The sequence below is a fragment of the Salvelinus namaycush genome, chromosome 20 (assembly GCF_016432855.1).
Source record: "Salvelinus namaycush isolate Seneca chromosome 20, SaNama_1.0, whole genome shotgun sequence".
Classification (NCBI taxonomy): Eukaryota; Metazoa; Chordata; class Actinopteri; order Salmoniformes; family Salmonidae; genus Salvelinus; species Salvelinus namaycush.
Window position 1 is genome coordinate 21,651,432 of NC_052326.1, and position 17,040 is coordinate 21,668,471.

Here is a 17,040-nt window from a genome sequence, read left to right on the forward strand (position 1 = left end):
TTTCTACAGTGAATTTATCACATATTCCATGGTAATGGGTTAGGGTTAGGGTTAGGGTTCCATGGAAATGTCATGAACATCTGGACATTACTCTTCATTTAAAGCCTTTTGCTGAATTATAAATAACTTGATTTTGGCCGTACAGCTCAAACAACATCAAATACATAACATTCCTCAACTGTATGCAATTTGTCGATCAATGGCCCCTGACACATGGATAGGATGGGCTTATTCATGCCCTGGCTTCATATGCGATGCAGATCTGAAGAAGGTGAAGATGTGTGGTGTAGATAGGAAAGCTTCAGAGGATTGTGTAACAGATGGTGGCAGTCTTACGGTAGACACCCAAAGCAGGCGGGGTGGGCACAGATCTCACACAGATCTGGAGACGTGATGGCATCCACTGGAGAGAGACATCAAACACAGAAGGTTAATATATGCCTCTGGCTGCTGTAGTGTCAGATACAATGCTAATATTGACAACGGGAGGAAGTTAATCAGCCTCGTTAAAGGGCTTGCAGAGCAATAGAGAGGCATGGGAGTGCTCTTTGTCTTGCACACTTTATTGCACTCAAATGCTGTTTGTTCTGTTTTAATTGGGCTCTTGTGAGTAGAATCACTCGTGAGCAACACACATAAATCATGTCGTTAAGTGGAAGTAGAAGGATATATTATACGCAGGAATCATTCTCTTCAGGCAGCAGGACTGGCTGTGTCCAGGCCAACATCTCCTGCTTGTTGTAGCAAGCCGTCTACTGCTTCAGCCTGCGTATGTGGTCCAGCTCTCTGGTAGAGCTAACAACAGGTGCTATGAGAACGCGTGCCTCAGTCTCCGAGAATCGCTTTCCTGGGTTTTCCATGTGTGCTCATGTGGAATAAAATAGGAAATATGTCAATACTGTCACATCTGTGATCTGGATCTCGGATCTCACAGCTTTGCTCAAGTAGTTATGGGGGATCATGTTGTTGATCGTATAAAAAGGATGAATGATATGGGATGGTTGTATTGTCTCTAAAACTCAGTAAATCCTGTCAGGTTACAGAGCACTTTGGCTGCCGCTATTGGTGGTTAGAGGTCATGTCAGCTGATAACAAGGCAGATATTAATCAGTGTTTCACTGAAACCACTCAATGTGCTAATGACTACAAATGTATGCTGAACCCTTCAGAGTCAATCCCTTGAGGATGGATTAGGTTTCCATTATCATTGACTTCAAACACCTTTCAATCTGCATACACCTTTCCCTGAGTACACAACATAAATTAAGTTCAGAACAGGCCCCATAAAGAGGTTGTGGGGTCTTTAACTTCTTATGGCTGCAGGGGCAGTATTGAGTAGCTTGGATGAAAGGTGCACAGAGGTGCCCAGAGTAAATGGCCTGCTCCTCAGTCATAGTTGCTAATATATGCATATTATTATTAGTATTGGATAGAAAACACTCTGAAGTTTCTAAAACGGTTTGAATTATGTCTGTGAGTATAACAGAACTCATATGGCAGGCAAAAACCTGAGAAAAAATCCAAACAGGAAGTGGAAATTCTGAGGCTGGTGGATTTTCAACCAAGATCCCATTGAAATTACAGCGAGATATGAATTTGTTTGCACTTTTGTTTGCTACCACATGAGAGGTAGCTCCGTTCCATCGCTCATCTGAAGTCAATGTAATTCTCTGGTTGGAACGTTATTCAAGATTTATGTTAACAACATTCTAAAGATTGATTCAATACATCGTTTGACATGTTTCTACTGACTGTTACGGAACTTTTGGACATTTCGTCACGTTTTAGTGAAAGCGCTTCGTGACTTTGGAATTGTTTACCAAACGCGCTAACCAAAGTAGCTAATTGGACATAAATAACGGACATTATCGAACAAATCAAGCATTTATTGTGGACCTGGGATTCCTGGGAGTGCATTCTGATGAAGATCATCAAAGGTAAGGGAATATTTATCATGTAATTTCTGTTTTCTGTTGACTCCAACATGGCGGCTAATTTGACTATAGTTCTGAACGCTGTTCTCAGATTATTGCATGGTTTGCTTTTTCCGTAGTTTAAAAAAAATCTGACACAGTGGTTGCATTAAGGAGAGGTATATCTATAATTCCATGTTTATAACTTGTATTATCATCTACATTTATGATGAGTATTTCTGTTGAATAGATGTGGCTATGCAAAATCACTGGATGTTTTTGGAACTAGTGAACGTAACACGCCAATGTAAACTCAGATTTTTTTATATGAACTTTATCAACCAAAACATACATGTATTGTGTAACATGAAGTCCTATGAGTGTCATCTGATGAAGATCATCAAAGGTTAGTGATTCATTTTATCTCTATTTGTGCTTTTTGTGACTGCTATCTTTGGCTGGAAAAATGGCTGTGCTTATTCTGTGGCTTGGTGGTGACCTAACATAATCGTTTGTGGTGCTTTCGCTGAAAAGCATATTTGAAATCGGATACTTTGGTGGGATTAACAACAAGATTACCTTTAAAATGGTATAAGACACATGTATGTCTGAGGAATTGTAATTATGAGACTTCTGTTGTTTTGAATTTGGCGCCCTGCACTTTCACTGGCTGTTGTCATATCATCCCGTTAACGGGATTGCAGCCATAAGAAGTAAAGTTTATGTTGATAATGGGGTCATTGTCCACTCAGATATTTGGGTCCTCAGGAGTAGTTCACTATTTTACAACTTGATGTTAGATGACCCTGAAAGTAGTCTATGGGCCAGGAGAAACTGTAATCCAGGATTCAGTTTTCTTTAAACAGTCATTACAAACTTCAGCTTGAGCAACCATCTAACAAGTTGTAGAATAATGAATTACTACTACTTCTTTAAAGAGTGTCTCAAATGAATCCCATGGTGCCCCCGCCATGAAAAAAAAAAAAAAAAAACAACTGAAAAAAAATGAAATGGGGCCTCCCGAGTGGCGCAGCGGTCTAAGGCACTGCATCGTTGTGCTTGAGGCGTCACTACAGACCGGAGTTCAATCCCAGGCTGTGTCACAACCTGCCGTGACCAGGAGTCCCATAGGGCGGAGCACAATTGGCCCAGCTTCGTCCAGGTTATGGGAGGGTTTGGTCGGGGGGGCTTTACTTGGCTCATTGCTCTCTAGTGACTCCTTGTGACAGGCCGGGCACCTGCAAGCTGACCTCGGTCATCAGTTGAACTGTGTTTCCTCCGACATATTGGTGCGGCTGGCTTCCATGTTAAGTGGGTGGGTGTTAAGAAGCGCAGTTTGGCGGGTCATGTTTCTGAGGACACATGACTCAACCTTCGCCTCTCCTGAGCTCATTGGGGAGTTGCAGTGATGAGACAAGTTTGCAATTGGATATCACGAAATTGGGGAGAAAAATGGGATAAACTGCAACAATAAAAAATGAATGCACTTGTTTTTTTCTAATAGCACTGACATTGCTGATTACTTTGTTGAGGGAAAATGTACTTGCTACGATTGTGATGTGTTGTTGTCTCACCTAGCTATCTGAAGATGAATGTCTCTGAATAAGAGCGTCTGTGTAATTTGAGTAATGCTGAGCAACTTAAAACTTTCCACCTTCTCTACTGCTGTCCCTTCGATGTGGATAGGGGGGTGCTCTCTCTGCTCTTTCCTGAAGTCCACGATCACCTCCTTTGTTTTGTTGACGTTGAGTGAGAGGCTGTTTTCCTGACACCACACTCCGAGTGCCCTCACCTCCTCCCTGTAGGCTGTCTCGTCGTTGTTGGTTATCAAGCCCACTACTGTTGTGTCGTCTGCAAACTTGATGATTGAGTTGGAGTCGTACAGGGCCACGCAGTCGTGGATGAACAGGGAGTACAGGAGGGGGCTGTTGAATTGTGACTCCACCTTGTCCCTGTACTGGCATTTTGCTTGTTTGATTGCCTTGCGGAGGGAATAACTACACTGTTTATATTCAGTCATATTCCCAGACTTCTTTCCATGGTTAAATGTGATGGATTGCGCTTTCAGTTTTGCGCAAATGCCGCCATCCATCCACAGTTTCTGGTTAGGGTAGGTTTTAATAGTCACAGTGGGTACAACATCTCCAATGCACTTCTTTATGAACACACTCACAGAGTCAGCGTATAGGTCGATGTTGTTCTCTGAGGCTGACCGGAACATATTCAAGTCCACAGGATCTAAACAGTCTTGTGTTTGAATGCTAAAATGTGCAGTTTATGAATTTTTACAACAGATAAGGTGGATAGGGGCAATAAATCATATACCGATATTGAATTACAATATTTCAGTCCACCCACTGTTTGTTTATGGTACAGCCTTACCTAGCCTGGAGAAGACCATGGCTGCCTCTTTGCCCTGGCACACTGGATAGAAGGCCTGTGGCAAGACACGGTTGTTACAGACAGAGACCATGTTGGTGTTGATCAACCGCGGGTTAACCATGGCATCTGTGTCGATCAGCTCCTTCAACGCTTTCACAGCCTCTAGGGGATAGCTCCTTTCTCCATCCTGGACACAGTGAAACACATGGATGAGATGGTGAATTCTCTCGTTTACCCTTAAATAACCCTTGATTTTTCACTTTAGGTTGTCATTATTAGGCAACCTAATGTGTTGTTCCACTATTAAGGTGACAGGTTTACAGAGGTGATTCTCATAGCGTAATAGATTATTAAACAGATAAGCCAGTTAATAACCTTGTGAATGAGTTCAAAAGAAGTATGACAGTGTGTGGATTCCAAACAAGAATGAATAAACCCCAACAGAATGAATTGCTATATGATAATTAAAACCAAACAAAAAGAAGCTAGCTTTTTAATGCTCTATACAATTAAAGGACAGTCAGTCATAGGCTGGCAGTCATTGTAAATTATAATTTGTTCTTGATTGACTTGCCTGGTTAAATAAAAGTTGTAAAAAATAGAGAACAGTGTCAAATGTTGATGCACTCCTTTCACTTGACAATGGCCCCACATCTCTTTAATGGTCTATCATGAAGTTAAGCTCTTAGTCAAAGTGCACCATGAACTCTGTCAGTGTGTTGTTGAAAGGGTTCTACTGTATTTCATTATCAGTGTGTTGTTGAAAGGGTTCTACTGTATTTCTTTATCAGTGTGTTGTTGAAAGGGTTCTACTGTATTTCATTATCAGTGTGTTGTTGAAAGGGTTCTACTGTATTTCTTTATCAGTGTGTTGTTGAAAGGGTTCTACTGTATTTCATTATCAGTGTGGTGTTGAAAGGGTTCTACTGTATTTCTTTATCAGTGTGGTGTTGAAAGGGTTCTACTGTATTTCTTTATCAGTGTGTTGTTGAAAGGGTTCTACTGTATTTCTTTATCAGTGTGTTGTTGAAAGGGTTCTACTGTATTTCATTATCAGTGTGTTGTTGAAAGGGTTCTACTGTATTTCTTTATCAGTGTGTTGTTGAAAGGGTTCTACTGTATTTCATTATCAGTGTGTTGTTGAAAGGGTTCTACTGTATTTCTTTATCAGTGTGGTGTTGAAAGGGTTCTACTGTATTTCTTTATCAGTGTGTTGTTGAAAGGGTTCTACTGTATTTCTTTATCAGTGTGTTGTTGAAAGGGTTCTACTGTATTTCATTATCAGTGTGGTGTTGAAAGGGTTCTACTGTATTTCTTTATCAGTGTGGTGTTGAAAGGGTTCTACTGTATTTCTTTATCAGTGTGTTGTTGAAAGGGTTCTACTGTATTTCTTTATCAGTGTGTTGTTGAAAGGGTTCTACTGTATTTCATTATCAGTGTGGTGTTGAAAGGGTTCTACTGTATTTCTTTATCAGTGTGTTGTTGAAAGGGTTCTACTGTATTTCTTTATCAGTGTGTTGTTGAAAGGGTTCTACTGTATTTCATTATCAGTGTGTTGTTGAAAGTGATCTATTTCTTTGTCAATGTGTTGTTGAAAGTGATCTATTTCTTTATCAGTGCGTTGTTGAAAGTAATCTATTTCTCTAGTTCCACTAACTTATCTTCACACGTGTGAACCAGTATCTCTGAACTGCAGACACTTACAGATATTGTTAATCAAGTAACAAACCCTATACACCTCCAGAAGAATGTCCTTATCCCATGTCAAAGACAACAAAGAGTTACAGCACTAGTCACACAACTCTAAACATTTCTGACCATGGACATAAAGAAGAGATATACTCACCCTAATCTCCACACTCAGTGAGCCCCAGAGGATGCAAGAGGTCAACACGAGACAAACACTCAGTGGTTTCATTTTCAGCTTAGCCGGATGTCTCAGAGAGCCTTGAGATGCAGAGAGAGCAGCTTGAATTGAGGTGTGCCTCTGCTCTGCCCTTTATAAACCCATCGCTGGACAGATTATTAAGTCACTTATTAACGCGGGGCTGGAGCCCTCTTTACCCTGGGTACCTGATAACAAAACACAAACGGGTTATGCCACAGGATCCTCTTTTTTTTTTTTTTCAACCTCTGTAGATGCCCCTGTCACTATGTTGTTTGAATGGTTTTATTGTTGACATGTTGTTCCATATTGACATCCTTAGTGCCAATTAAACATCCTATAAATCTAATTTCTCCCATCTCACCCACAGTCATTTATCATTAAACCCTGATAACAAAGCAGCAGGCTATCTGTCCAATTGTATAGTGGTTGTTTGCATTTTAGGTATGATAGTGACTTTGTCAACATTGTTTGGATAGGTCTGTCTAATATTTGTGGCATTTGCAATCCGCAACAAGGAGGCTGAGGCTGTAATTCAATCAAATCTGCCAGAACAATGTATTTGCTGTGACTTCATTTACAATCTACCCATGACGTGCATACACTTCCTTTGGCTGGGAACTGGAAGCATCTACCTATGATGAATATACCTGATAGTACTAGAGGTACCATTGTCTTTGACCATGGGAAAAAGAGATTCTGCTTAATGGGGCAGTATGCAGTTCAAACAACAACAAAGTGGGAACCTGACACTGTTTTTGGTAAACAGCTGAGGGATGGGCTGGGGAAATGTAACCACGGTCAAATTCATAGACAGAGATATGGATGCAAGAACAAACCAGACATTACATCAAAATTATAGTTTAACCATGCTTTGAGGCTATACAGTGTTTACAATTAAATTGTTTTCAAACAATGGTGTAAAAGAAACTTATATTTTGGCCGTACGACAGTTGAACTAAGCTCATGAGGCATTTATAACTTATATTCTTCAATAATCAATGGGTACATATCACTAACTTAAAAGTCCAATACTTATAATACTGAAATGTACATTTGATTGAATTTAGTTATTTGGCTACATGTTGATTATTTTTGGACCCACTAGTGACACAAAGGATATTGTAACAGTTGTCTCTTTGCTTGTCAGTCAGCATTACAAAGAGAAGGTGGCAGAATACATACTTTCAATTTTCTAGCACATACAGTCTGGCTCTGAGAGTAAAAATGGTAGAATGGCCTAAAAACACTGAAGGTTGCTAGTGATTGTCTCTTTGTGCTTGTAAACTGTATCATTATTTTTCTTTAATGCCAATAATAATACTTAACTACACATCTAAAAAACAAATAACATTGCAAGCATCAACTACATTAGGGACGGGCACTTGGGATTCTAAATTAAATACTATAATATGTAGATTTTTTGAGACAGGTGTGTTTGGTATTTGGTATTTTATTAGGATCCCTATTAGCTGTTGCAAAAGCAGCAGCTACTCTTCCTGCGGTCCACACAAAACATGAAACATGCCATAATATAGAACATCAATAGACAAGAACAGCTCAAGGACAGAACTACATACATTTTTTTTAAAGGCACACGTAGCCTACATATCAATGCATACACACAAACTGTCTTGGTCAAATAGGGGAGAGGCATTGTGCCGTGAGGTGTTGCTTTATCTGTTTTATTTAAACCAGGTTTGATGTTTATTTGAGCAATATGAGATAGAAGGAAGTTCTATGCAAAAAGGGCTCAGAATTTATTCTGGATTTGGGGACTGTGAAAAGACCCCTTGTGGTATGTCTGGTGGGGGAAGTGTGTTTGTGTCAGAGCTGTGTGTAAATTGACTATGCAAACAATTTGGGATTTCCAACAGAAGAAGTGATGCAGTCAGTCTCTCCTCAACTGTTGGCCAAGAGAGACTTGAATGCATAGTATTTATATCAACCCTCTGATTACAATGAAGAGCAAAACGTGCCGCTCTGTTCTGGGCCAGCTGCAGCTTAACTATTGGTCTTTCCTTGCAGCACTGGACCACACGACTGGACAATAATCAATCAAATGTATTTATAAAGCCCTTCTTACATCAGCTGATGTCACAAAGTGCTGTCAAGAAACCCAGCCTAAACCCCAAAACAGTAAGCAATGCAGGTGTAGAAGCACGGTGGCTAGGAAAAACTCCCTAGAAAGGCCAGAACCTAAGAAGAAACCTAGAGAGGAACCAGGGTATGAGTGGTGGCCAGTCCTCTTCTGGCTGTGCCTGGTGGAGATTATCAAGATTAGACAAGATTAATCAAGATTAGACAAAACTAGAGCCTTCAGAACTTGCTTTTTGGAGTGTGGTGACCATGGGAAAGATGGGGCAATAAGCTTCCCACCCTACAGGTTCAAAATACAGAGCAGAATCTGGAAGGTTGCCGGTTCAATTCCCAGCACTGGCAACAGTGAGAGTTATAGGATTGGAATATCTACAGGTACTGGCCAAAGGGTTGCTGTTATTTATTACTGTTGTGCAATCTACTACTGTCTATGAATCTACAATATATACCAATTAATCAATGTCTAGGTAGTGAATCAATGTCTAGGTAGTGAAGCAAAAGCACAGTGACAATAGAATACATTGTGGGATGTAAGTTGTGCTCTGGGGCAGCAGTTAGCCTTAAGATGAACTATTAACCTCTCAATGTGTGTGTGCGTGTGGGTGTGTTTTTATGTGTGTGTTGGGGAAAGACAGAAATTTCAAGTTTCAACCAAAAGTGAATAAAGTATTATTCTTTGTGTTGTGCCAGTTTATCAGGTATGTTCTATTCAAGGTTTTCTGATGCAGTTGGTAGATCACTCACTGAAACAAAATGACATGTTCTTCAATTTCTTTTTATTAAACATGAGGCATTTATAAACATACAAAAGAATGCAAAACCCCCAAAACAAAAATACATCTCTACATTAAATAAGTACAAAGACTGGTAAGATAGAACTGTAACAAATCAACATTTCCAAAATAAAAGTCAAGTGATAAAAGGAAAAGAAAATACGTAGACAAATAAGTGCTGAATATGCTCCAAAGTAACATTTTCTAGAAAATGAGCCTCCATCATTTAATATATTTTTTACATTTTTGGTCCAGTTATCTTTTGGGCCAATCATGTCTGAGGATGGCAATTTGAATACATGAAATCCACATTGTTGTCACAATATGCAGAATGATAATGTGGGTGGCTTGTCTTCTGCTGGCAGTCAGGTCGATATCTTGCCTAACAGCCTGTGCAGGCAACAAAGGCACAGATCTCACAGACGTCTATAGGCACAGTAGCTGGAAGAAAGAAGAGAAAGGTCAGTGTTAAAAACATGTTTCAAAATCACTCAATCACTTCAAACTACAACCACATATTGCAGAGACCAACTAGCATAAAAGAGATTCTGATCAATGACTCGCCATCAGCAAATTATAACGGTCTTATCACAATCTGGTCTGTTCCACCAAGTTGGACTATAGTGGATATTATTCTATTGTGTGGCCTTTTCTTACCTAGTCTTGAGAGAGACATGCTGGCCCCTCTCTGCATGCACAGGGGCATGAACTCCTGTGGCAGGGAGGGGTTAGCACAGACGGAAGCAAAGCTGGTGCTGGCGAGATGAGGATTCTGCTTCCCGTTTACACTGCTGCTCTCTGTCAGTTCTTGGAGCTTCTTTACTGATTCCAGTGAGAAAACAAAGTCGCCCTCCTAGAGAGAAGAGAAGAGAGGAGAGAGACACGGTTAGAAAGAGCACCACATCAGTAAGTCATATTGGGATGCCCATAGAGTTGTAATGATAGCTTGCACCAAGTATGCACTTGGTTTAAAAAATCCACTCTGAATTTTGTATGTTAGCTACATTGTGAGGGTTAACAAAAAATATTTTCATTAGTTTACAATTTTTGTCCAATTGAGTATGAGTTTGAATCTGATATTACTGCAGTCTATAGTCTTCATATTATAATGCATTCTAGTAAGGTAAACCTTGCTGTAGGAGGAGCCCTTACCTGCACTTTGACTTGGACTGCATGGGCTTCAGAGACCAGATAGAGAGCCAGGAGCACAAGAGCAATGGAGAGAATGGTTTTCATCTTGTATTTTGACAGGTTTGCTTTGAGCCTTTAGTCTTGCTGTTGTTGGTGTGTTTGGAAGGTTGTCTCACCTCATTCTCTGCTCTCCATTCATCACCCTTCTTCCTTTTAAATGGTTGATTTTCAACTCAGCTCAGCCTTGTTGGCCTGGGATTGGCTAAGCTGCACATGGGAGAAAAGTATTTCTCACGGTTTAATGAGTAGTGATGGTGGATTTTAAAAGGTCATAAAGGGAGATTCATAAATCCTCTCTGACCTCATCCAGTGTGATGTTTTTATGGACCGTTACTTGATGCCTCCACTTACCACGTTGGTTAACAAGTAATTCCTGTACAGTCACACAAACTGTCTTTATTCTGATTCTGAACAAACTTTGCACAGTTTACACAAGCCACACTTTTTTGGTGTCTGAAAAATATTTTTGTTACAATTTATCTGTTGCCTGCAAGGATGGTAAAACATTTATTAAATTAATTGAAAACATAATACTGTTGCAATATTATAATTTGATTATTATAATTACACAGTCAGACATTTTATGAGCCTCATTTATCAGTCAAAACCAGACACATCCATAATCAATCAATCAATCAAGTTTATTTTATATAGCCCTTCGTACATCAGCTAATATCTCGAAGTGCTGTACAGAAACCCAGCCTAAAACCCCAAACAGCAAGCAATGCAGGTGTAGAAGCACGGTGGCTAGGAAAAACTCCCTAGAAAGGCCAAAACCTAGGAAGAAACCTAGAGAGGAACCAGGCTATGAGGGGTGGCCAGTCCTCTTCTGGCTGTGCCGGGTGGAGATTATAACAGAACATGGCCAAGATGTTCAAAATGTTCATAAATGACAAGCATGGTCAAATAATAATCAGGAATAAATGTCAGTTGGCTTTTCATAGCCGATAATTAAGAGTTGAAAACAGCAGGTCTGGGACAGGTAGGGGTTCCATAAACGCAGGCAAAACAGTTGAAACTGGGACAGCAGCAAGGCCAGGTGTACTGGGGACAGCAAGGAGTCATCATGCCCGGTAGTCCTGACGTATGGTCCTAGGGCTCAGTTCCTCCGAGAGAGAGAAAGAAAGAGAGAAGGAGAGAATTAGAGAGAGCCAAGATGTTCAAAATGTTCATAAATGACAAGCATGGTCAAATAATAATCAGGAATAAATGTCAGTTGGCTTTTCATAGGCGATCATTAAGAGTTGAAAACAGCAGGTCTGGGACAGGGAGGGGTTCCATAACTGCAGGCAGAACAGTTGAAACTGGAACAGCAGCAAGGCCAGGTGGACTGGGGACAGCAAGGAGTCATCATGCCCAGTAGTCCTGACGTATGGTCCTAGGGCTCAGGTCCTCCGAGAGAGAGAAAGAAAGAGAGAAGGAGAGAATTAGAGAGAGCATACTTAAATTCACACAGGACACTGGATAAGACAGGAGAAGTACTCCAGATATAACCAACTGGCCCTAGCCCCCCGACACAAACTACTGCAGCATAAATACTGGAGGCTGAGACAGGAGGGGTCAGGAGACACTGTGGCCCCATCCGATGATACCCCCGGACAGGGCCAAACAGGAAGGATATAACCCCACCCACTTTGCCAAAGCACAGCCCCCGCACCACTAGAGGGATATCTTCAGCCACCAACTTACAATCCTGAGACAAGGCCGAGTATAGCCCACAAAGATCTCCACCACAGCACAAACCAAGGGGGGGGCGCCAACCCAGACAGGAAGATCACGTCAGTAACTCAACCCACTCAAGTGACGCACCCCTCCTAGGGACGGCATGAAAGAGCACCAGTAAGCCAGTGACTCAGCCCCTGTAATAGGGTTAGAGGTAGAGAATCCCAGTGGAGGGGATTAAGGCCATTAAGGTTGACCAAAACCATTTGTAACTGGGTTATATACTAAAATGATTTGTCAAACAGAAAACATGCTCTGTCCTCCATAACATGCCATAACTCATTTTAAAACATTGAAGTATAGATTTATTATATACTGAACAAAAATATAAACTCAACACACAACAATTTCAAAGATTTTACTGAGTTACAGATCAACCATAGTAGGCTACATGGGAGGAGAACGCTTAACAGACGGTTTGAGATAAAAAATAATATCATTTTTTTAACCTTTATTTAACTATGCAAGTCAGTTAAGAACAAATTCTTATTTACAATGATGGCCTACCCTGGCCAAACTCTCCCCTAACCCGGACGACGCTGTGCCAATTGTGCGCCGCCCTATGAGATAAGGCCATTAGTCAGTATCCTCTCCATAAAGTCTACACTCAGCAGTATGGACCAATGGTATGAGGGTAGGGCATGTCATGCTCCGTCACTGAATACCAAATCTACCTGTATTTTAAAAGGACACACCTGAGTAAATGAGGAATACAAAGTATATTGAAAGCAGGTGCTTCCACACAGGTGTGGTTCCTGAGTTAATTAAGCAATTAACATCCCATCATGCTTAGGGTTGTGTAAAAAAATGTCCAATTGCCCATTATTTTGGCTACCATGGCTAGAAGAAGAAATCTCAGTAACTTTGATAGAGGGGTTTCGAAGGAGCATAGGGGGTTTAAAAGTGTGGGTGTCAGTCACCAGATCTCAACCCAATTGAAAACTTATGGGAGATTCTGGAGCGGTGCCTGAGACAACATTTTCCACCACCATCAACAATTTCTCATTGAAGAATGGAGTCATATCCCTCCAAAAGAGTTCCAGACACTTGTAGAATCTATGCCACAGTGCATTGAAGCTGCTCTGGCAGCCCAACACTTTATGCTGGTGTTTCCTCTTTTGGCAGTTTTTAATTAACGAGGCAAGTCAGTTAACAACAAATTCTTATTTACAATGACGGCCTACCAGGGAACAGTGGGTTAACTGCCTTGTTCAGGGGTAGAACGAAAGATTTTTACCTTGTCAGCTCAGGGATTCAATCCAGCAACCTTTCGGTTACTGGCCCAACACTCGAACCACTAGGCTACCTGCCGCCCCAATCGCAGTTCCCTGTATTATAACTGATAGGCTAGTGGCAAGGCCCCCGCATTTCTTTATGATACCCCTACCCAAGGTAGAACAAAATACAACCATGTTTTTTCACATCTTTAATATGGCTGCAATCCCGTTAACGGGATGATATGACAACAGCCAGTGAAAGTGCAGGGCGCCAAATTCAAACAACAGAAATGTCATAATTAAAATTCCTCAAACATACATGTATCTTATAACGTTTTAAAGGTAATCTTGTTGTTAATCCCACCAAAGTGTCCGATTTCAAATAGGCTTTTCAGCGAAAGCACCACAAATGATTATGTTAGGTGTCACCGCAAAATCACAGACAAACACAGTCATTTTTCCAGCCAAAGACAGGAGTCACAAAAAGCAGAAATAGAGATAAAATTAATCACTAACCTTTGATGATCTTCATCAGATGACACTCATAGGACTTCATGTTAGACAATACATATATGTTTTGTTCGATAAAGTTAATATTTATATCCAAAAACCTCAGTTTACATTCGCGCCATGTTCAGAAATGCCTCCAAAATATCCGGAGAAATTGCAGAGAGCCACGTCAAATAACATAAATACTCATGATAAACTTTGATGAAAGATACATGTTTTACATAGAATTAAAGATACACTTGTTCTTAATGCAACCGCAGATTTCAAAAAGCTTTACGACAAAAGCACAATATTCAATAATCTGAGAACAGCGTTCAGCCACAAAAGCAAGCCATACAGTTAGCCGCCAAATTGTGCAGTCAACAAAACTCATAAGAAGCATTATAAATCTTCACTTACCTTTGCTGATCTTCATCGGAATGCACTCCCAGGACTCCCACTTCCACAAGAAATGTTCGTTTTGTTCGGTAATGTCCATCATTTATGTCCAAATAGCTATTTTTGTTAGCATGTTTGGTAAACAAATCCAACGTCAGGAAGCGCGTTCACTAAAAGCAGACGAAATGTCCAAAAGTTCCGTAACAGTCAGAAGAAACATGTCAAACGATGTATTGAATCAATCTTTAGAATGTTTTTAACATAAATCTTGAATAACGTTCCAACCGGAGAATTACATTGACTTCAGATGTGCGATGGAACATAGCTCCCTCTCATGTGAACGCGCATGGTCAGAGCATGGCCAGGTCATGGTAGACCTGACTATTTCCTGTCTCCTTCAGCCCCACTTCACAGTAGAGGCATCAGACAAGGTTCTACAGACTGTTGACATCTAGTGGAAGCCGCAGGAAGTGCAAACTCATCCATATCCCACTGTTTGTTCAATAGGGACTGTGTTGAAAATCTACCAACCTCAGAATTCCCACCTCCTGTTTGGATTTCTTCTCAGGTTTTTGCCTGCAATATGAGTTCTGTTATACTCACAGACATCATTCAAACACTTTTAGAAACTTCAGAGTGTTTTCTATCCAATACGAATAATACTATGCATATATTAGCAACTGGGACTGAGGAGCAGGCAGTTTACTATGGTCACCTCTGTGCACCTTTCATCCAAGCTACTCAATACTGCCCCTGCAGCCATAAGAAGTTAATGTCTCCCATTAATGAAATGGATGTATAAATATTTTACTGCAAAAGTGGTTAAATTGATAGATATTGTGAATGCCTAGCTGAAGCTTATGTAACCCAATATTGCAAGCTCTGAAATTGCAAAAATATGGAATACAAGTAGTCAGTTGTCTGCCCTACGTACACAAACAAACAAACAAACAGCATTAGGATATCTTAATGCATCTTGGAAATATAGACCTGTAAACATATATTTGGTTCCCGAGTGGCGCAGCGGTCTAAGGCACTGCATCTCAGTGCTAGAGGCATCACTACAGACCCTGATTTGATCCCGGGCTGTATCACAACCAGCCATGATCGAGAGTCCCATAGGGCGGTGCACAATTGGCCAAGCATCGTCCAGGTTTGGCCGGGGTAGGCAGTCATTGTAAAATAAGAATTTGTTTTTTACTGACTTGCCTAGTTAAATAAAGGTTAAATTAAAAATGAAAATGTTAAATAGAGATACAATAGTTGGAAATGTTAACTATGAACAGTTGATGATGAATGTAAGCTTTACTTTTTGGTTGCTAATTTATAGACACATTTCCAAGTCAACTGGGTGAGGAGACAAAGTAGCCAGTGGTGGTTGTAGTTCTGGGGTTTGACCATTTAGCACAGCTAACTGGTCATTCTGGGCAAGCTGCAGCAACAAGGCCAGCATCCTTGCTGTATGACTGGCGGGGCATTGGGATTTTGGGATTACTGCACAGTTTCCAAGACCAATGCATGAGTCACTCCAGCATGAGAGTTCATTCTTTACATGCAAGTCCAGTTCAGGTATCACATGGGCTGGCCAGCCATGGTTGGTAGCAAAATATGTACATGCGATGGCAATACACGCCAGCACTTTCCAGATGGAATTTTGGCTGTTTAATGGCCTCCTGACATGTAGAAGTCCAGTTCCATGATGTCTCTGTCTGTACTAACTGCCAGAAGGGAGGGCTGATGGTGGAGTAGGCCTATCCTGGACAGTTCTGGGAGATTCAAGATGGCATTGACATTAGACAGGTGTAATTCCTATTGTATATGTGAAAGCCCAGTAAATTGATGGGATTACTTGTCAATGAGTGCTTGCCACCATCATGTTTGGTTGCATTCTCCCCATACATCATAATCAGGGCCCTGTGTTTTGGTTTATCATGTCACATGACCTGGATTTGTACCTTTATTTAAAGCTTTTTCATTCAACTGTCCCCTTTTCTTTTTATGTCAGATGGCCCAGCACCACCCTCAGACAACTGCTGTCATTTTTGGTTTAATTCTCATTTCTGGAAAATATAGGTTGAAATAAAGGTTAAAATCCAGGTCATTTGACATGATTAACCAAAACACAGGGCCCTAACAATAATGTCACTAGATCGCAGCAACTCCAGGGCAGACAAACATGATGGTGGACATGATTTTCTGGAAAAAGCAATGTGCCAGCTCAACCTGAACAGCATGAGTGTACCAGAACATCCCAATTTGCATCACAAATGCAGTGAGCCAGCAGAAATACATCTTGGATTCAGGTAGCCATATTTGACTAACCATGAATCAAAGCTCACTTCTAAATGATAAGGAGGTGAATTAAGAGCCCAATCCTGAAGGCACAAGTTATACCACAGTGGGGGCAAGTTGTAGAGCTAGGGAGAGGGTGTCAGAGTCCAGGGTTGGATTCTCTTTCCTTTCGTTGGAGCCTCCCACTTACCTCAATGATCCTCAATGATCCTCAAAAAGGTTTGTGACTTGGAATACTTGGTGTTGTCATGCCAAGCAGTCTGCTGCTTTTTCTATATCTAGACAAAGGTGTTTGAGCGGTGTTATGGCAAGCATATTAGATTCCCAACCTAGTTGAATTGCACAAAAATAGTATTGAGTACAGGTCATAAGAACAGTACACAAATCTGAATAATGTCTCTCATTTAAAACATGTATATCCTGACACAGAGGTGAAGCGAGAGCCCTATGTCTGCCCGAAATCTCTCCAGTTTTAAGCACTGTCCACTTTTGGGCTCCTGAGTGACACAGCAGTCTAAGGCACTACATCTCGGCGCTAGAGACTTCACTACAGACCCTGGTTCCATTCCAGGCTGTATTACAACCGACCGTGATTGGAAGTCCCATAGGGCGGCACACAATTGGCCAAGCATCGTCTGGGTTAGGGTTTGGCCGGGGTAGGAATAAGAACTGGTTCT

At 41.0% G+C, this 17,040-nt stretch overlaps 2 protein-coding genes across 2 annotated transcripts; both read right to left on the minus strand.

Moving 5' to 3' along the window:
* Window positions 1–332: 332 nt before the first annotated feature.
* Window positions 333–6,213, minus strand: LOC120065201 (guanylin-like). Its single transcript, XM_039015995.1, has 3 exons — window positions 6,142–6,213; window positions 4,296–4,482; window positions 333–403 (listed from the first exon to the last, which is right to left on the minus strand). Exons 1-3 carry the CDS (start codon window positions 6,211–6,213, stop codon window positions 333–335), a joined length of 330 nt encoding a protein of 109 aa, XP_038871923.1.
* Window positions 6,214–9,435: 3,222 nt separating this feature from the next.
* On the minus strand, window positions 9,436–10,289 carry LOC120064917 (guanylin-like). The gene is made up of 3 exons (XM_039015507.1): window positions 10,206–10,289; window positions 9,711–9,906; window positions 9,436–9,494 (listed from the first exon to the last, which is right to left on the minus strand). Exons 1-3 carry the CDS (start codon window positions 10,287–10,289, stop codon window positions 9,436–9,438), a joined length of 339 nt encoding a protein of 112 aa, XP_038871435.1.
* Window positions 10,290–17,040: the final 6,751 nt, after the last annotated feature.

What these genes read in the sequence shown, in the direction of transcription:
- LOC120065201 (XM_039015995.1), bottom strand. Translation starts at nt 6,213, where the DNA reads ATGAAACCACTGAGTGTTTGTCTCGTGTTGACCTCTTGCATCCTCTGG. An exon ending in CACTGAGTGTGGAGATTAGG is followed by an intron (nt 4,483 to 6,141) that starts GTGAGTATATCT and finishes CACTGTGTCCAG; the next exon opens with GATGGAGAAAGGAGCTATCC. An exon ending in CATGGTCTTCTCCAGGCTAG is followed by an intron (nt 404 to 4,295) that starts GTAAGGCTGTAC and finishes GTCTCTCTCCAG; the next exon opens with TGGATGCCATCACGTCTCCA.
- LOC120064917 (XM_039015507.1), bottom strand. Translation starts at nt 10,289, where the DNA reads ATGAAAACCATTCTCTCCATTGCTCTTGTGCTCCTGGCTCTCTATCTG. An exon ending in CAGTCCAAGTCAAAGTGCAG is followed by an intron (nt 9,907 to 10,205) that starts GTAAGGGCTCCT and finishes TCTTCTCTCTAG; the next exon opens with GAGGGCGACTTTGTTTTCTC. An exon ending in CATGTCTCTCTCAAGACTAG is followed by an intron (nt 9,495 to 9,710) that starts GTAAGAAAAGGC and finishes TCTTTCTTCCAG; the next exon opens with CTACTGTGCCTATAGACGTC.